At 40.9% G+C, this 20807-nt stretch overlaps 2 protein-coding genes across 7 annotated transcripts in view; one reads left to right on the plus strand and one right to left on the minus strand.

The window, feature by feature from the left end:
• The window catches only part of PREPL (prolyl endopeptidase like), a 38755-nt gene that overhangs the window by 10768 nt on the left and 7180 nt on the right, over positions 1 to 20807 (plus strand). For 2 of the 6 annotated variants that reach the window (XM_048937833.1, XM_048937836.1), the window contains 6 exons: positions 109 to 284; positions 1660 to 1876; positions 2010 to 2159; positions 2934 to 3060; positions 3464 to 3546; positions 4232 to 4816. In XM_048937833.1, coding sequence (XP_048793790.1) covers positions 109 to 284; positions 1660 to 1876; positions 2010 to 2159; positions 2934 to 3060; positions 3464 to 3546; positions 4232 to 4276 — 798 coding nt within the window. In that variant the 3' untranslated portion in view covers positions 4277 to 4816. Of the gene's footprint in view, positions 1 to 108; positions 285 to 1659; positions 1877 to 2009; positions 2160 to 2933; positions 3061 to 3463; positions 3547 to 4231; positions 4817 to 15339; positions 16117 to 20807 lie in introns of those variants that run through there. The other 4 variants (XM_048937832.1, XM_048937834.1, XM_048937835.1 and 1 more) reach the window with 3 other exon arrangements.
• Positions 4923 to 18956, minus strand: SLC3A1 (solute carrier family 3 member 1). The gene is made up of 10 exons (XM_048937837.1): positions 18454 to 18956; positions 17269 to 17448; positions 16794 to 16948; positions 16127 to 16252; positions 13823 to 13942; positions 12987 to 13111; positions 12054 to 12252; positions 10856 to 11002; positions 6376 to 6492; positions 4923 to 5565 (listed from the first exon to the last, which is right to left on the minus strand). Exons 1-10 carry the CDS (start codon positions 18878 to 18880, stop codon positions 5125 to 5127), a joined length of 2037 nt encoding a protein of 678 aa, XP_048793794.1. The 5' UTR covers positions 18881 to 18956; the 3' UTR covers positions 4923 to 5124.

Consider the following 20807-nt stretch of genomic DNA (forward strand, 5'->3'; position numbering starts at 1 on the left):
AAAAATTACTGTAATCAAAAAAACACATTTTAAAATAAATAATTGAAGTTTTCATTGCCATGTGTCATTGAGATTTCTGAAATGTCTGAAATACTCCTTCATTTCCAGGATGAAACTTTGGTGCCAATTACAGTTTTTCATAATACGAATTCTAAAGAGCTACACAGGAAGCCACTTCTAGTTCATGTATATGGAGCTTATGGCATAGATTTGAACATGAGCTTTAGAGAAGAGAAGCTGATGTTAATTGAAGAGGGCTGGATATTAGCATATTGCCATGTTAGGTAAGTCAAATATAAAATGGAATTAATATTTTCATTTGTGGGATATTCTGATATTTGTTGATCTACAGCTGAAGAGGTACAGAAATGTTCCTTCCTCCCCTCTCCCTCTCCCCCCCCCCCCCCATTTAGTTCTAATTCATGTTTTTCACTTCCACCTCTTTTTAGAATTCTCAAAAATCCTTCTTAAAACAAAAAATAAATTTTCCTCTGGGAAAAATAATCTACTTTTAATTCCATGTACTGTGTTCATGTTCTTATGTCAACAGTGTGATTATGTATTAAGTTTTAATCTTTTGAAGTCTCATTATTTTTCACCTCTTCTTTGCTCAAAAAAACCCCCAAAACCTGTTCAAATGTTCAAAGTGTTCAAATGGCAGTGATAAGCTACCACCTGCTTTCCTGAGGGCACTGTGTACTAATGCTAAGTCTGTGCCTTCTGAAAACCATTTGCCTTTCTACAGCTAAACATTTAACCTGCCTCTGTATTTTTCTACTTACTAAATCCTGTCCCCAGTTTAGCTACAAACCCATTAGTTTCATAAAAACAGGTCATACAACAGACTATATTGGAGGCACAATTCAGTGGACAAGGGAAGATTGTCACTTTAGGAATAGAGAAGCATTGTTTGAAATACCAGTTCCAAAACAAATTCAACACACAAATACATGGAGTCTGCTAATAAAATGGCAAGCATTGTGCAGTTCTTCCTCCCATCTTTGCAAATGTCTTATGATGCAAATCAATCCTAAACAGTATCAATGAAAAATTTTGGCAGAATAATCTTTTAATTGATTTTAAACTTAAACCTGGAATAAAGACATTTTAGGTGGATTAGAACAAGAATTGTGGTTGTATGGAAAAGGATACAAGTAAATTTAGTCTTAAAGTTTTATGAACAGTAAAAAATACTACATTTCCTCTCATCTTTGAACTCAAACTAGAAAAACTGAACCTTACTAACAGTCTCAAATCTTATGCTGCACAAAAGAATTTGAGCATCTTGGCAGAGCTGAGAAATAGTCTTTTAATGTTAATAATAAATCTGGCGATAGTGATATAAAAATGGAAGATGTTTCAGTTACCATTTTCATAGTTTCCTACAAAAAGATTGTATCAGTGTTTGATTTTGTATTGACTACTCTGACACTGCTGATTGCATTTTCACCAGTCATCGTGTGAGGATTTTTTTTTGTTTGTACATAGTGTGTTTTAGCTGCAAGGGGAGGAGTGGGTAAAGACAGGAAGAAAGGGAAGTTAACTGGAAAGACAAAGTGTGATTTAGCAATTCTGTGGCTGCAGCTGTCTTTTATTATCTGAAGATTTACTTGCGACATTTTCCAAACAGACTCCAACTTGAACTGCTTTAAATTCCAGGGGTGGAGGAGAGCTAGGCCTCAGGTGGCACAAAGATGGATGTCAGCAGAACAAACTCAAAGGTGTCCATGACCTTAAGGCTTGCATCATGCTGCTGCATGAACTAGGATTTTCTCAGCCAAAATATACAGCACTAACAGCTGCCAGTGCTGGAGGAGTTCTCGCGGGAGCCATTTGCAACAGCGATCCAGAACTTATCAGAGCCATGGTTTTACAGGTGAGCTGCTGCAGATCCTTCATTATAGCATTTAGCTGTATTCTGTTTTGGTTTTGCTTTTTACCAGTTTCAGAAATTGAAACGTCCCAATTCAAAATTTCCCTTATTTTTTTTCCTTTTTAATAATTTTAAGGCACCTTTTGTAGATGTTCTGAATACAATGATGAAAACTCATCTCCCACTGTCAATTGAAGAACAAGAAGAATGGGGAAATCCGTTAGCAGATGAAAAATGTATGAAGTACATCAAAAACTACTGTCCTTATCACAATATTAAGCCACAGGTAAAACTACTGTAGTATTCCACACAGGAGGGGTAGTAAGATATAGTGCTTCATAGGAAAATAATTGTAAAAAAAAAAGATAACTTAAAAAATATAAATCTATTTTACTCTTTCATTGCTTTACAATCCAACATTTTAAAACTTTGCTGCTGCTTTGTGTTAACTTCATGTTAAAATCATTAACACAATCAGTAACTATTTCAGTATTTCCTTTGTTTTACTGCCTTATCCAGACTTCACTGCAGCAGGAAGGTGGCACTTTGCACTGATTAAACACAAACAGTGAAATGGAAAAGAAGCTCTATGGCTTTGATACTGTTATCTCAGATGAAAGCTTTAGTTGAAGAATGTTAGCTGTGTTTCATAGCTAATAGATCTTACCATATTAAAAATACTCTTGCATATAAAAATTACAAAAGTAAATCTCAACTACTGCTCTGTTAAAAATGTACCATTCCATGATTATTACTCCTTTTTTGTGTAATCATCAGCATGCAGACGTTTCACACCTTTAGCAGTAGGGAGAGGATGGTTTTTGATTACCTTTTGCAAGTGGATGATCCTCTAATATTAATTTGTCATTTTTAAGATCAGAATGCTTTTTTCAGCTAGTGATACAAGATGCTTTTTCAAGAAAGAGTAATTATGTAATAGATTCATTTTAGATAAACCACAAGAAGTAGAACTCGTGGATATATAGAGAAAAATGTACTTATTCATTTCAATAGATCATCAGTTGTCAAGTATCTAACTGGTTTTGGTTTTTAATTTCAGTGCTATCCTTCAGTTTTTATCACAGCATATGAAAATGATCAACGAGTGCCACTAACAGGAATTCTGCGGTATGTTCAGAAACTTAGGAAGGCTACACTAGATCACGCCAGCAGAACAGGAAAGGAAGGTAAAATAAGAATATCACAGCTCTATGGACTTGACTAAAGCAGACTAGTTGTGTAATTAAATACTAGAGATTGACTCTTCCTTAAATGCTTCGTTTGTTCAATACAATCCAGGAGCCCTCTTTTGCTCAGAATGAGCATGATTACCTTTGAGAATGATGAGAATGATTACCTTTCCAAAGAAAGAACACATTGGATACATGAACGTTTTTCAAATCCTCAGTTAATAGAAATACAAATAGTTCATCCAGCAAGACCCTCCATGATTTTTTTTTTTTTTTTTAAGAAACATCAGAGTATGTTTTTAGAAGGTAGAATAATTACCTACCCCTAAACAACTTGCACTGCCCACTTACCTTTCTATGTTCATTCAATGTCAATTGATCAGTAGTTTCATTGTTCCAGGAAACTGGATCCCTAATATCATCTTAGACATCCAGGCGAGTGGCAGTCATTGTGACTCATCTTGGGAGGATTCACTGACTGAGGTATGTTCCCTTCACTGTACACTTGCACAGCACTGTGGGGAGGTATCCCTCAGCTGATACTTAAACCTTAGCAACTGATGCAGTCACTGAAGACATGTTTTAAATATTAAAAACAAAACAAACAAACCCCAAAACTGCTGAAATTAAGGTTGTTCTTGCATTTATATATGGAAAGGAGCCATTGACAGCTAGATCAGTGAACCTCATTGTGCTTTAAACCTCAAGGCAGCATTAAACTCCCACTGTGATGTGCCAAGAGCTTTGAATGAAAGGCTCTAAGTTGTGAAAAATATTATTCCAGCACGAAAAGTCGTGCACTGTAGAGTATTAAGACCTTGTTTATTTCCATCTTCCTCATAAAGTATATATAGTGGGCTTGAGTGTTACATTTTGGAACATGAGTTACAATTAAGTTTCAATGTTTTACACTTAATACCAGAGTGTGTGCTGAAAGCAACAGGCTGCCAAGACCTGTCACTTTGCTGCTCATGTCTCAGACTATCAGATTTTATTCCTGTTATTTATTTTAAAAATCCTAGCAAATGCTAGTTATTGTGGCAATTGTATTTTGTTTTAGGGCAAGGTATTGCTTAGTATCAGTATGTAAAAGATTGTAATAGCTGTACAATAACCTTGGCAGTTTATAGTGCAAAGAGTTTCATTATTTTGTAATTATTTGCTTTAGGTTGCAAGACACCTTGCTTTTCTGAAAAAAGAACTTCAAGTGTGACATCCCCAGCATTAAATCAAGTCCTGTAAATAGCTGATAAACACATCCACCACCTAAAGAAGTTCAAGTCAGATTTTCATTTGTATGAAAAAGTGTCTTCTCCAGATGTATTACTGCATTATGGGCACAAACAGACGAGATACGCAGGGACAAAATTGGGTTTGGCATCAGTTTATAAAGAACCCAACTAAACTAAATACCTTCCCTACCAAATGGTACAGAAGGAGCTGCTTTCCTATGTGGTTCTGTTCATAAGCAAGCAGTACAGCACTGTACAAGTGGAGCTGTAGTGCAAGACAGCTTGTGCTGAAAGTCGAATGTACGTCTAATGTACAAAGACATGAATGTTTTATGACCTTTTATCCAAGAGTAAATTCTACACAAGGCAGTAAATCCCCTCCCCAAAGTTGTATTTAATCAAAAAATCTCACTAAATTATTCCCAAACTAATTTCCATATGTAGGAAAATACTGTTGCCCTTCCTATCTGTTCAGTACATTACACTGTACTAATCATTTGGTGGGGCCAGACTGCAAAAAAAAAAAAAAAAAAAAGGGACTCTCAGGAACAGGAATTTAGAAGTAGCAGAAATCTTTTATCTGATAAAAGCATAGGAATCCTAAAAATTAGGTGCCTCCAGAAGATAATACAAAATGAATGCCTAAGTTGTGAACACTATTTAAATGACAAAATTGTTTATTACCCAGTACAGATACAAGACAATTTGGTATTAATTTTATTTTTCAAGCTGTTTATTGCATACAGAAAGCAAGCCTGAAAAGCCAAAAAGAATTAGCATTTCTCTGAACCAAGCATTTTCTAAGTTAACATGAAAGCTACGCTTGCATTTAGCAGTTCATGTAGAGTAAATTGAAGGCACTGGAATAACAAGCTTTTTCAGACACAAAACAGTTTTCTTGAAAAGCTTCCATATTATGAACAGGCTTTCCTGTTTTATATTCAAGGACCAGACCTTCTCCTGCCTCAGTTTTAATTATACTGGTATCAACAGCGTTACCAGTATTGCTAAAATTAGTACTTAGTCTTATCACAGCTTGAGATGGGAGGCTTGGAACCATAGCTTTCAGATCTATTGTCGATTCCTGTCCAAAATTGAGAACCATCATAAAGACACTGTCCAACCCATCCAATTCCCTCACGTACACGAAAACATCACTGTCATTCCAGATGGAGCACATCCACCCCCGATGTATGGGTAGCTCGTTGTCGCGAAGTAGAGTTAGTTCTCTGTACAAATTCAGGGTTGAGTTGGACTGGGCCATCTGAACCTGCAACAGAGTCAGCATTGTACAAGATGGACCTCTCACGCGCACGCCATCTACCAGGAACAACCTCTTAGAATTCAGTTCTAACAATTAATTCTCTTCAAATTTGTCTGCCAATTCCATGTCAAAAGTGCTTTTTCTCCTGCACTTTCTTGAGATCTGTACAGTGGCAGAGATTATCCAGCAGGACAGAATTTCCTTGGCACAGATACTACCTTCCAGCTGTCTCTTAGAGTGTTTAGCATTTATTCTACAGAAAACCACAGCCATTTAAAGCTTGATTGTGAACCTTTTTCACTGAGTCTGATCTACTGAAGTCATAGGATTTATTTCCTGTTTGTTGGGGTTTCTTTTCTTTTTTTTCCCAGTCTTTGCATTACATTTTTGTCTTCGGTGTTGGTCAGCACTGTAGATCAGCAAAATCTGCATAAGCCACTGCTCAAATGCTGTAAAAAATGTATTTATATACTTTACAAATATTCTGTGTAAAGTTATTACAAGGAGGGTGCTTTACGTACGCTAATATAAATGAAAAGTGTTGGATTTCAGTTTAATGTTAAAATGATTAAAGGGATGTTAAGTCAACTTGCCACATCAACATTATCGTTGCAGTTGCTCTGTTTAAATGACTACAGCTGAAGCAGACTCTTTGCTGATGCAAGGATTTCTTTTCCTAACAAAATCAGTTAAGATTCAATGCTTTTCTGTTTTCGCCCCTGGAGTTTTGTTTTTGTTAGACTGCCAGGTCCTGGGAGAAAAATAGATACATCAGGATACTTTTAGACCATTGGTTTGTCACACACAAATACCTACTTCAGCATTGACACTTTGGTAGTCAGAGTTAACAGGTATCCAGCTACTGTTGCCTTCAGTAAAACCAGCATTATCGTTGCTGTTCCACTGCATAGGGGATTGAGCTGGAAAGGTCACCTAGAAAATAAAGTGGTGGTAGAGCCATTACCAAGTTGTGTATTTTAATTAGCCTGTTAAAAAGCTGGCACTTAAATAACACATTCTCAGTTCCACACATAATCACCATTTCAGCATTATTTTCTCTGGTTGATGTTAAGAATCAGCAAGGAGGATGTAATCCTGATGCAGATCTCAAGAGAAACAGTTAGAAGAGTAGCTCTGTGGTAATGGAAGAGAACAGACAGTCCAACAGATACAGCACTACTGGCTAAATGTGGAGTTCCAACTAAGCAGGAGTCTCCCCTTGCAACAGATGGTTGACTAAAAGTAGCTAGAATATTCTGATAAATAACTAGACATGCACTTAGAGAAAGTACAAGAAAATGAGTCCCAAGAAGAGATAACAGCAAATGAGTAAATGCTATTGAGAATCTGTTCTTCTCTAGTCACCAAACTTTTCATTGTAGGTCTCTTCAAGCTTGTGTTTGCAAGGACTACAGCTTGGGGAGGATTGCTCGTGTGAGAAACAAATTTCTCAAGTTCAACAACTGTACTGAATAGCAACTTTTAGCTTATTGAAAGGTGTTATGTAAGAAGATGAATGAAGTTCTGATTTTGAGGGATTCAGAAAAATTATGACAAAGCTTCCTCAGTGTTATTGAAGAGCTTGCCAAAAAGATCTGACACTTAAATTTAATGACATAAGAGGGCATAAAATATTTTGCACATACTTTGGGTGTTTGTTTCCTATGAAAATTGTTTTTTTTCATATAAAGGACACTTTTCACTACAATCTGTCAGAATAGCAGCTTGACAAAAGAAATTGTCACTTTGCCTCATGACATTATAAATAACGGGTTTCTCCTTTTAGCATGTTCTGAAAAGCAGGGAAAAAAAGAATCCTAAGTTTTTAACACTTGTAACACTCCCTTTTATCTTTACCTTTTCATGATTCTTAAAGACTTTCAAATGCTGGGATTGAAAACTATTTCTTGAGCAAATCCTCTCTACCTCATTAATCAGGGACTCTTCCTCTCCAGATCGAACGAAGAGTGGTTTTGCATTGTTACAAACCCATGAGCCACAGGGTGGCAACTAAATGAGAGAATAACCTGAGGAGCCAAGGGCAAGCCACTTTGCTGAAGAGCATCTTTTTGTCAGTAATCAATGACAGTAAGATAATGCAAGACACATCTTTGGTTTCTCAGAGACAAAGCGATTTCCTGTCAGAGACATTTCTTCACAGCTGAATCAGACAAACCTAGGGATGATTGTGTGCTTCTCTGAGTGCATCTTTCCCTTTGGTACAAATCTGGCCAATAATACTCTCAGTAACATCACCAGCAGCTGCCTCATTCTGCAACAGAATCATAGGATAGCTTGGGTTGGAAGGGATCTCAAGGATCATCAAGTTCCAGCCCCTCTGCGACAGACAGGGTTTCAACTGTGAGATCAGGTACTGGATCAGATTGCCCAGGGCTCCATCCAACCTGGCCTTAAACACCTCCAGGGATGGGGCATCCACAAACTCTGGCCAATCTGTTCCAGCGCCTCAGCACTCCCTCTGACATCTAATCTAAATCTCCATTCCTTTAGTTTTAAACCATTCCCCCTTGCCCTATCGCTACCTGATCATGTAAAAAGTTGATTTCCTTCATATATATTAACTCCCTTTAAACACTGGAAGGCCACAATGAGGCCTCTCCCAACAGCCTTCTCTTTGTCAGGCTGAACAATCATAGAATCATATAGAATCATAGAAGGGCCTGGGTTCAAAAGGACCATAATGATAATTTAGTTTCAACCCCCTGCTATGTGCAGGGTTGCCAACCACTAGACCAGCTTGCCCATCAGCCTGTCTTCATAGGAGAGGTGTTCCAGCCCTTAGATCATCCTCATCTCCTTCCTCTCCAAATTCTCCACATCCTTCCTGTGTTTAGGGCCCCAGACTTGGATGCAGTACTCCAGCTGGGGCCTCACAAGGGCAGAGTCACATCCCTCCCCCTGTTGGCTACCCCTTTTGATGCAGTCCAGGATACCATTGGCCTTCTTTGCTGCAAGCGCACAGTGCTGGCTCACGTTAAGTTTTTCATCAATCAGGACCTGTAAGTCCTTCTCAGCAGGGCTACTCTCAAGTTCTTCTCCCAGCTTGTAGACATATCTGCGGTTACCTCGACCCAAGCGCAAAACCTTGCACTTTGCTTTGTTGAACCTCCTTAAGTTCACAAGGGCCCCCCTCTTGAGTTTATCAAGGTTCCTCGGATGGCATCCCTTCCTTCTGCTGTATCAACTGCATCGCTCAGTTTGGTGTCATCAGCAAACGCTGAGGGCGCACTCAATCCCATCATCTACGTCACTGATAAAGATGTTAACGAGTACCGGTCCCAAGAGGAACCCATGGCGGGGTTACCACTCACTGTCTCTGCCTGGACATTGAGCTGCTGACCACAACCTTCTGGCTGCAACCTTCCAACCGTATCCACTCAATCGTCCAGCATTCAGTTCTATCTCTCTTCAATTTAGAGATAAGGATGTGGTGGGGGACCATGTCAATGGCCTTGCAGAAGTCGAGGTAGATGACATCAGATATCTTCAATTTGTCCACCACTGCCATCACTCCTTCATAGAAGGCTATCAAATTGGTTAGGCACAATCTTCCCTTGGGGAAGCCATGCTGGCTGTCTCAGAACACCCACTCGTCCCCCTTGTGTTCCTTTATGTGTCTTCCAGGAGGATCTGTTCCATGATCTTCCCAAGCAGAGGTGAGGCTTACCAGCCTGTAGTTCCCTGAGTCTTCCTTCCTCCCTTTCCCGTAAATGGGAATGATGTTTCCCTTTTTCCAGTCCCTGGGGACTTTGCATGATAGCCACAACTTTTCAGATACTGTGGAGAGTGGCTCAGCAACAATATCAGCAGCTCCCTTAAGACCCTGGGATGCATGCCTTCTGGCCCCATGGGTTTGTACACATTCAGCCTGTCTGAAATGGTCTCAGATTTGCTCACTCCTTACAGTGAGAGAGATTTTGCTCCCCCTAGTTCCCAGCTCTATTTGAGAATCCTGGCTGCTAGTAAAGACTGAGGCAAAGAACTCAGAGTATCTCAGCCTTCTCCATATCTGTTGTAGCCCATTCTCCTTTATCTTTTAGTAGAGGAGTTATGCTCTCTTTGACCTGCATGTTCTGACCTATGTACCTGTAGAATCTCTTCTTCTTGTTTCTAACATCCCTTGCTAAATTCAGTCCTGTCTGTGCCTCTGGTTGGTCTGTCCAGTACTTGAACCAGAAAGTTTTATTGTCAGTGCACACCAGGAGTCTCCTGGATCACTTACAGCTCATCATGTTGTAACAGAGGCATTCCACATTGAGAACTGCATCTGCCTTAGGATCATGTTCTTGAGGTATTCAAATATAGCCAGAAGATGCAGATCTGGACTATTCCCTTTTGGGCATGACCTTTTCCAATCGTGCAGGCATATCTCCAGCAAAGAGACTACAGTAGTCAGGTGCAATCGTAGAAGAAACAAGAAATCACATACACAACTGAAAGGCAGGTCAGCACAGTGTGAAAGGCACAGGCACTTTGTTTTAATCCCTTGACTTAGATTAAGTTCTGAACAAACTATAAGCAAATAAACATCCTGCTACGCGTTACCTGTAACTATGAACAAATAAGTGACATATGTGGTCTGCAGGCTTGGCTAACAGCTTTGGATCTGAAATCCAAAACAAAAAATGGAGACCCTGCATGACAAGGAAAAACCACTTCTACCAGTAAATGCTAAGCAGTGCCTGGTGTGCTCACATACCTCTTTTTGGAGACCCCCTCTTCTGAGTTTGTGCACTTCAGAGAGGGCTATGGCTTTGACAGGTGCCTCTTTATAGCAAGAATAAAGCAGTCTCCAGGAGACAGGCTTTAGCTCTGCTTCCATGAACTCTGAATTCCTTTAAAAATTAGCCAGGAAATAATGGACTTTGATAGAGTGAATGAAGTACTGCGGGAGGAAGGAGACATGGACTCTGTTCTTCCTGCCTCAGGCAACTGCACACCTATCAGAGCCACTGGCCTAGGCCTGACACTGGCAATTGCTATGACTTCTGCTGAAGCAAAGCAAGGCCACCACAGAACATGCTAGTCTGATCCAGCTGAGGGCAGAAAACAGGGACCAGGACTGTAACCTAGCAGCTCAAGAAGGTGCCAGAGCCTTGGTTCTGATTTCAGGCCTGGCCATTTCTGCATCCTGTGTAACAGCTTTGCAATGAAGAACATAGCACCACACCTAAACATTGAGAAAAACTGGATTTGGTTAATCTTGTATTTCCAAATATTCCATTAATCAGAACTAAATAACATCAGGATCAGAATTTATATACTCCTCACTTACATTTGCTGATGCAACGTTCTCCATGCCTATTTCTTCACCATAGTAAGTTATAGGAGTACCAGGGAGGGTTAACAGCAGCATGTTTATAACTCTGACATACTCATTCCCAAACCGAGATGAAATCCGATCAGTGTTCGGGCTTCCGACCTCAAGAAAACATCATTCCATTAAAAAGACATAAAATTCTATGCATACGTGAAACTGGTCTGAGACAAAAACCATCTGGAGTGAACTTCTGTTCACAGGCACCGAAATAAAGGAAAAAATTATTTAAATTCACATTATCTCCACCAAGCTAAGAGAGCCTGTTCTTCCCTTGTCAAGCGACACACACCAAAATCACTGTCCAGTTGAGTAGCTCAGTAGGTATCAAGTGTATTGGCCAAACACATGCACATCCCAATTGCACAACTAGATTAGTAATTATCTCAAAAGAGATAAATGACAAGAGACCGTCTCATACTAAGAAAAGGGCTTTACAGTGGCCCCCAGCATTGACAGCTGCACTGTTATTTTCTTCCACTTTCACTTCTAGATCTACAAGGAGGATCTTTTTCTTTTTTTTTTAAATGCCAGTGCACAATTTTGCCCAAATATTTTAGAACGTAGGTGGCAGATGTAAGGGGAGATGACAAATCAGCCCGAGACTTTGTTAATTCCCCCAGTTATGGCTCCCTTCTCACTGCCATGCATTGTTTTGTGGTGACTCTTATATGGGGTTGTGAGAAGCTGGCAGCCCTGCAAGAGAAATTCCCAAAGGTGAGCATATTGAAGCATGGGATTGAAACCAAAGAGATCTGTAGGAATGTAGGAAGGGATGTGAAACAAGTGGCTGCATATTGGTCTGCATATGAGCTTGTTTTCTTTCTGAAAGCCACAACAGCCGAAAGCTTTTTCTAAATATTAACTTGGACATTTTGCCTCCTCTCACAGAGAGGATGCCTCGAGGGTACAAAATTGCATTCCTGAGGACCACACTCGATACCCAAACAGAACTGCTCCCACATTGCAATTGCAGAAATGATTGGAGGCTATAGTTTCTGTGTTTTGCGTGTGGCTCATCTCTTTCATATCCCAAACATAGTTCACAGCAAGAACCTGCACAGCTAATCCCACTGAATTCCACGTGTGGAGGTTCTATCATCTTATCACCAACAGGAAAGGGCCTTTCCCATAACAGCAAGTCCAGAATTCTTACCACCCAGTTTGGCCATTTTCCTTCAGGCATGTTTTTCATCCACATGTTGACAGCTTCAGAAACACTGCTGCCAGATAGATTTTTCATGTTAATTAGATAGAAATTGAATGGGAAGTCCGCTTCTTGGACAAAAGTTGTTCCATAATACACCATTGTTCCTTCTATGTCTTCGTTTTCATCACTGTCAGAACCCATAAATCTGCAAAGAAGTAAACAAGGAGCCTTTTTTTTTTTGTCTCATCCCTGATTTGTACAGAGCTGAAGAAAGCTAGGAACGGTATTCAACATACTTAGAAAATAATACAGGATTAAGAATTACATCTGCCTCCCTCCTCCTCATAAAAAAAAAAACAACATACGGAGATATTTGTAGTTTGTAAAGCAGATAAGGGGAGATACCTGCAAAGCTGTGGGGTTTTTTTGCATTATTTTTAAACTGCAGGAGTAACTGAGTACTGGCACAGGCTGCCTAGACGGGCTTGTAGTTTCCATCCTCAAAAGCCATTTAGGAATCATCCTGGGCAGTTGGCTCTGGATGTCCTTCCTGCTCCAGGTGGCCTCCAGAGGCACTTGACAGCCTCAGCTATGCTGTGGTGCTGATAATCTCTGATCATGTATCTGATCTGAACCATATTGTTAATACTGTGCGTGGGATCGGGCTCATGGGCTTTGATTACAATTGTGCCACCATGAGCGATCACACATTCTGCCTACTTGTTACAGGCACAGATACAATACAGCTACCAGAGCTTAACTTACTGCACCTTTCCTTTCCTGTGCACTTTGGGAAAGAGCATAGCCTACTATAGCACTCGAGGACAAAAACCTTACGTGGCATGTTGTGTTAGAAATTGAAAAAAGACCAAAAAACATTTTACTGCTATAAAGACAGAGACAAAAACAAAGAAATTCCCTAGCCACAGCAATGACTACCTGTATCGGCCAGGTTCAGTGCTGTATTGATCCATGGTTTCGCGGAAGCTACGGATGATGTCATGCATACCAACTTGTGTGGTTGTGTAGTCATGGTAGAGCTCGGAATAGGCTGTGATGCTCTCCTTAAAGACAAAGCCATGTTATTAGTCCAATATTTTAGAGTTCAAAGTTCTCCAAATTCTTCCTGAGGCAATCCACCAACCCAAGCAAAGTTTTAAACTGACATAAGTTTAGCATACCAGTGCGTTGCTGTGGTAACAACATCATATTTGTAGAAGTGATAAGTTCTGAAATCACCAACACAGCAGATCAGCTATAATCACCAGACTCACTACTTCAACAAAAGCCCAAGTAACAGGATGCTTGCACGTGGCCTCTGGCCACACTTCACTCTAGTATATTGCCAACAGGAGGTGGGGTTTTGTTTGTTTTACTGCAAAGAAGTATGTGTCAGTGCCTGCAATGGGATCCCAAGTGAGCCAGAGTGCTGAGCTCACCTCTTGTATTGGGCTCCCCCAAGACAACCAATGAAATGTTAGAATTCACAGGTCTGGTCTTTTCAGGAAAAAAAATTGAAAAGTCAAAACAGTTTAAACAAAACCAGAAGTAACTGTCTGCACAGAAATAGAGTGGGTGTATGGACAATTCCTACCCACAGCGCTCCTGTTCAACCCTTCCTTGAATGCACAGCTTAAGCAACAAATCCAGGAACCACCTTCCAAGGAACACAACTGACTCAGCACTTCTAAAGCCATAATTAAAACCCTAAAGCATAAAAAAATTCTCTTGCCACCCATGGAAAATACAGGAGAAAAAGCCAAAATATACATTACAGGATTCTGAGATTTGTTCACTTGTGGCTCATCTCGTAGATGTGTGGCTTCTAGAAGAAACTTAACAGCGACAAAACTAAATCCATCAACTCCTTTGCCAAGCCAAAATTTGATAACATCCTAGGACAAAGAGAAGAGTTGAGAATTCCAAGTGAGCCCATCTCATTCATAATGATACATACTTGAAGAGAAAACCCATTAGTAGACACGAACGTATAACTTATTTTTGAATTTGTACTTCTAATTTTACTTGAAATGAAAGTGAATCCTGTCAAGTTAGAACCGTTATCTAAATAGGTGATGTCCTGTCATTTCTTCTGGTATTAAAAAAAAAAAATTGGTCTGCAACTTCTCTCATAATTCCTAAGTCCAGGGCCAGAATGTGCCTAAGGGCCTTCCCATCTCCTCTATCAGAAGAGCTTGGATCAGGCTAAGCTCTACTGCTGGAGAACGCCATCTTGCTGCACACAGATAGAGCACGCTGATTCAAACGTGATGTATGCTGTTCTGCTCAGACCTCATGCCACCAATTTTCATTTTATATTATAGAACTCTTAGAATATTTGTTCCCTTTTACTTGACAGATGGGCATTTTTCTATTTTATTTTCAGGCTTTGTTGATTTATTTGTTGATTTGCAGGAACACCAAAATGATTATCCAAGTTAACTGCTATAGATTTATAATTCCACTACCAAATGTAGAGGTTAGTCACTATTAAAGAAACTATTTCTACTTCAGTAGTTATTATATTATCACAGTTCTAATTACTCTATTTTTCACAAACAGCTCTGAAGTTCAATCTCTCTTGAAGAGTTTGTGTAAGTGTTCCTTAAGTACAGAAACTGTTATCTCACCTCAATACAAAAACACCCGTTTGTTTAAAAATGTATGAAATACACTTGCCAGAACAGAACTACTTCTCACTCAAGCTTACAGATTTTTGTTTGGCAAATACCAGGTACTGACTTTGTACTGAGAATGATTACTTTTACTTAAGACAGAAAGCCACAGCCCCTGGTTGCTAAAAGGTTTACTGCTCCCCCATGCCCAGGAACTAAACCAAAAGCAATAGTGTTCTTCAGAGAAGCTGAAGCTTCCTCCTCACTCACACAGTCCTAACATGAAACAGGATTCTGAATTAAATTATTAAAGTATTACTTTATAACACGCCAAAGCAATTGATTGTACTCATAAGCATTTACCTAAAGTGAATATTATCAGACTAAACTTACTAGTCTTCACTTAATTTCTTCTCAAAGGAATGCAGCACCTATTTGTTACTTCAGTTTCAGTAGCATATCAATTAAAAAAAAAAAAAATTGCCATGGCCATTGAAAAGCACAGGCAGTAGCAGGAAAAGCAAAGAGTGGAAAGATGTGGTGCTAAGGGAAGCATCAAGACAGAGAAGTTACTGGTGGAGTTGGTCAAGAATCAATCTTGAGAGCAGTCTCATTTCATGCTTCAATTAATGAACACAACCAAGTAAGTTTTGTTTTGCTCCTTCTCATGCTTGCAGCACCCACAGTGAGGAGAAACAGAGACAGCCAAAGAGATGATTGCACTAGAATTGGGCAGGCAGGAAAACTACCACAAAAAGACACCAAAATTCAGTATCACAGCAGAAAAAAAAAACAAGGATTACATCAAAGCCGTCCTACCAGCTGGCAGGGAATAACAAAGGTAAGGAAAAAAAAAAAAAAGGAAAAACACAGTTGCCATACTCCCCAGGTTCAGGCCTGCTTCCAATATTTTAGCAAATTGAGACTCATCTACTGGGAGACGTTGCAGACAAGCATAAGGTTTCATCAGAACACAGCTCTTCCTTGGTGCAACACTCTTGGTTGTACATCTGTGTCTCTCCCCACATAAAGCCACCAGAGATGCAGACAGACTGAAACTCACAAATTCCTCCTTATCCATGAGCCCCAGCATTCCTTGCATTTCACATCAGCATTGCCTCACCGCCATGAAAATGCAAACACCTCTGCTGAAACAAGGTGCTGCCCCCACAGGGCTGGCTAATAAACAGCTCCTTGGATCAACAGAGATTAAAGCTTCTCTCAGCTTGGGTGATTCAGCTGTACTCCAGCACCAGTGACGCTTGGCTGTCCATGTCAATCCTTTCATCAGATGCTGTCCTCCATGTTGGAAGCATCAGAAGATGAAACTTGAACATTGCTTACGAACTCAATGTTTGTCTACACACTGTTCTGTTTCAATCATTTTAGTGTACTCTAATCTTCAAATTACTTTCAATTAAACTGTAAATTTGTGCTATTGGTGCAGCAGCAAATCACACTTACGTGGATTTCTTGTTGAACGGCAAGGCTGCGGAAATTTAAGTCCGGCTGCTCTTTCCCAAACTGATGAAAATAACACTGCTTCCTCACATCATCATACTGCCAGCTGGAATTCCCATAGACACTCACCTGTTCAAATAAGGGGAAGAAAAATCATCAGAACTCTCAACTGAGCATTTAGTCACATATATAATTTAAAATGTGATGCATTACAAGCGTATAACAAGGCACAAAATGCCTCATCAATGCAATAAATAGGGTTGATTTTAATGTTTTGTTTCTCATTTCCTTCTCCTGTTAGCCGTTCCTTCTTTTTCAGTCACGCTTTTGCCACACGTATTTCTCACGTTCAATACTGCTTCATTCTTCTAAGTAGACTTTTGCTGGGAATTACTACAAATAGAGAGGGAAACATAGGTAGGACCATTTTTTTAGGATTAGGACCTCAGCTGCCCCTCGCACACCTCGCCCTGCAGATCTTGACCATCTTCACAGCCCTCCCTCGGACGCTCTCTGATAGCTTTATGTCCTCCTTATGTTGTGGCACTCAGCCCCTGCTCTCAGTGCTGGAGGCCATGGCCCCGCATCCACAGGACAATTGTGTTTCAGGTGCTTACCTGCCAACCTGCAATCCAGTGTGTGATTTACGAACGTCCCTGCCCACACTCACCCAGTTGTTGGGAGCAATGATGGCCGCCCCTGCCTGCGTGCAGTCCTGCCAGATGTAGTAATCTGTGTACTTCCCCGTGCGATTGCGACTGAGCTGGAACCAATGGTGCTTGTCACTGGTGTGGTTTGGTATCAAATCCATTATTACCTTTAATCCTAAAACACACACATTTGTTAATCAAGCCTTTTATGGTAAGGATCACGTTTTTTATTTATGTATTTATAAAATGAAATCCTGAACATTTTGGGACTGGCAAAGCTAGTTCTCTTCCATTCAGCCCAACAGCCACAAGGGCTGGGCAAGGATTTGGTTTAAGGCACACGCGCCACCAACCAAGGACACAACTGCAAGAAGGAAATGCATGCTCCATCTCAATCTTGTAATTCTCTCTCTGCTTTCTTCAGAAAACCACAAGGCACACCTGTATCATAACAGCGAACATCCTTTTAACAGAGCTATTCTGATCACAGCTTACCTCGATCGTGTATGGATGCCAGAAGATCCTCAAAATCACTCATTGATCCAAACATGGGATCAATATCGTAGAAGTCTTCAGCTCCATAGCCAGACTCTTTTAAGGGGGACTTGTAGAAAGATGTGATCCAGATGGTCTTTATATTTAAATGCGTGATATGGTCCAGCTTTTCTTGGATACCTATTGAAAGGAAAAGGGCATCATCTGATTACAAAAGACAAATAGGTTTTGTTAAATTAAGTTCACTGCAGGCTCTCAAGGATGGAACAAAGATCTCCTTGCTATATAACCATGCCCAGTTTTCACCCATCTCAGTAATTTCTTGTAATTTCTTCAGGAACAGCAGGAGACCACAGAATGGAAACCATTCTAAGCCACTTCTATAGGGAAAAAGGAAAATAATAATCATTAAAAAAAAAACAAAAAAAACAGACCGAAGGCCACTTCTAATCCGCAGTATTAAAATACTCATAATTCCATGCAATGTATTTAACATTCACTTCTGAAAACAAACACCTGTATTTTATTGAAGTACAACCACATCACTACTTTCTGGTTTCAAAGTCAATCAATCCTTTGTTCATCCAAAGGGAAGTAAGTTTTAATGCATCCCAGTTTTTCCTTCTGTTGGGAAGTCTCCTACACTTTGCTACAGCTAGTGCTTTTTGTCTAGAAATTCTTCAGATGCTATGGGGCTAAGACATTCATTTTAGAAGCACAGCTATATCAGGTACGCTTTCCTAATAGGATCTCAGAAACACCAAGACCATAAAGAAAAAAAGGAACACTTTGCCCCATTCTGACTTCTGACTGTCAGTTTGATTTTTCTGACTTCTCAGGGGGATGCAGCCAAACCAGCGTGACAAAGTGCCCAGCACCCATCCTCCCATCTGACCATAGTTTTGCAGAGATGTTTTCCCATAATAGCAGTTCTGTTCCTGTTTGCTCTCAGCTCCACTGCCAAAAGCTTGGTCTAACTCCAGGCATAGGATAACTTGAGCAAGAAGCTTCTGATGATATCTAATAATTGGCAGTGTTGCTCACCAGCCAGTGGTTATCAGCACAGCTTTCGTGCCCCACTCTCAAATCACCATCTTTTTCTGCTCAACTATAAGGTGACTTTTAAAATTATTTTTATGCACATACCTCACGCACAGACAACAGCTGCCCTGCTTCGTTACGTACCTTTCAGATCACCGTTCCCATCCATGTTGCTGTCCTTATAAGAACGGGTGCAGACCTGGTAGATAGGACCATCTTGCCACCATTGGAGGCACTTTGGGGACAGAGCAATGATGGCAATCGTGGCAGACACGAGCAGGACGGCAGCAGCGATGATGAGCCAGAAGAGAATCTCCCTGGTGACCCTGTACCGGGCTTGGCTGGAGAACTTCAGCAGGACCTCCTTTGGCATTCCTGCATAGGGCTGCAGAGCTGGCTCTGCCACAGCTGCTGGGCTCATGTCAACAGCACACGTTTTTGGTATTTCATCTTGGCTGCTGGTGTTGGTCTCCCTGTCATCAAAAGCCTCATTTTGAACAAACCCGTTGTTCTCCACACCTCCTTTCTCACTCAGCTCCATCGGTAAGCTCTTCGCCTCCTCGTCGACCATTTCACTTTGTGCCTCTCCTCCTAGGGACACTCACTACAGCTAGCCAGCATACCTTTGTTCCGTGGAATGAGAAGCAGCACAATTAGTGTCTGGCTTTATACACAACCCTGACCAACTGGTCAAAGTTCACAAGAGACAGAAAGGGCAAAGTGCTCCGGCTCTTCTGCATAATAGGCATCTTCAGCGAGATAACACTGCAAGAAAGCAGTTTCTCACAGTGGCAGGCCTGTTTCTGGGGCTAACTGCAAAGTTACATTTACTGCTGCTCTCTTCAACATCATAAATTTCTCTTCCGTAATGTGCAGCTTCGCAAACTGATCCTGGTTTCTTTTCCTTCATGCAATCTCAGCATTAATGAATAATGCAAAGACTGACTGAGAACAAGTTGTTGGCAGCTTCAACAGCACAAACTCAATAGGAAAAATAGATCCAACGCCTGCTGTGCTTGGTTTCTCACTGCCCACGGTAAGCGCCTCAGCAGCAACAGCATTGATAAGACACACACTTCAATGAGCAGCACCTTACAGGTTGCTGCACCCAGAGCTCTCCCAGTCCAGGCACAATCCAGCACTGCACAGGCACAAGCGGCACCCCTGCACAGTACAACGTAGCCACATCACTTAGAATCAGTGCATCATAAGGTTGGAAAAGATATCTAAGACCTCCTATCATCAGTATTTCCCCACTAAATCACATCCCCTACTATCACACCTACGTGTTTCTTGAACACCTCCAGGGATGGTGACTCTACCACCTCCCTGGGCATCCTGCGCCTGTCCTGACCACTCTGCCTGAGAAGTTTCTCCTAATATCCAATCCAAACCTCCCCTGGAGCAACTTGAGGATGCTCCCTCTCGTCCCATTGCCTTTCCACCTAAAGAGCTGCTGGGTGAGCTGTGGTCATGTGCCGTTGCCTAGGATGCAGATTCCTTTTCAACTTACTGGTATCTAATGCTAATTAAAGGAACTCACCCCCTGCTGCTTGTTCCCACCTCGCTTTGTCCCTGCCTTATGGCAGGTAAGCTATCAGGTGGCTGAGGAGGAAACCACACTGGGGAATGGATTTAGCACAATACAAAAACCATTTTGCTCATTAAAGATCTCCATTCCTAAGCTGCTCAGTCACCACAGGATCGCATGGGTTGCTCCTCCCAGCTCAGCACAGTGGGACAGGGACAGGCTGTGGGCAGTGTGCATGGCACAGTATTTAGCCAAGCAGCTTCTCAGTCAACTCACACACGTGATGTCTCACGTTCATTTCAGCATGTTTCTGTCCACCCCTGTACAGCAAATCCTCTTATTTCCATTTTGTGGAGTACAAAAAGCAAGGCACGTGGCAGTTAGGTCTCATATCAACAGATCTGCATGCGTGCTCCAACAGTCGAACACAGGAAGAGAATTCAAGTTCTCTTAATGGCTTACTCAAAGTCAAAGATCAGATATCCTCAGTTCACCCAAGTGGTGCAACTACCACCCAAAGCGCAGCTGAAATTCAGATTTAAAGTTTCTCAGCCATCTCTCTCAAAGCCAGTAAAAAATATCATGTTGAAAATTGCCTGCAAGATGCGTGTCTGATCTGAAGATACAGGGTGTTACCTTCAGCATGTGTACTTCTTACAGATAATGAAGGCCAACCCAACAAGTCAGAAGTAATTGGAAGTCATCACTGCATTCTGACTTGCAGTTTTCTTCTCTTAATTCAAACCTTTTTCAGGTGCACAACTGCAAGCGTTCATTCCATAAACCCTGCCACTTGTGAACTCTTTCTTCAAAATAGCATCTGTTGTCCCAATGCAATTCCTAAATCATACTAAATGTTTCCTAATGCCTTAAGTAGGACAGATTGCGTCTTAATTGCCAAGTGTGCCCTGAAAACAGGATTATTCTGCTGGAGGAGATGAAACCATGCACAAGCCCTAGGCTGCCT

This window comes from Lagopus muta, chromosome 2 (genome assembly GCF_023343835.1).
Source record: "Lagopus muta isolate bLagMut1 chromosome 2, bLagMut1 primary, whole genome shotgun sequence".
In the NCBI taxonomy this organism is placed as follows: domain Eukaryota; kingdom Metazoa; phylum Chordata; class Aves; order Galliformes; family Phasianidae; genus Lagopus; species Lagopus muta.

Coding starts and splice junctions, on each gene's coding strand:
- SLC3A1 (XM_048937837.1), bottom strand. CDS start 18,880: ATGGTCGACGAGGAGGCGAAGAGCTTACCGATGGAGCTGAGTGAGAAA. Junction 16,949..17,268: donor GGCATCCATACACGATCGAG/GTAAGCTGTGAT, acceptor TGTGTGTTTTAG/GATTAAAGGTAATAATGGAT. Junction 6,493..10,855: donor AGAACGTTGCATCAGCAAAT/GTAAGTGAGGAG, acceptor TTTATTTTCTAG/GTGACCTTTCCAGCTCAATC.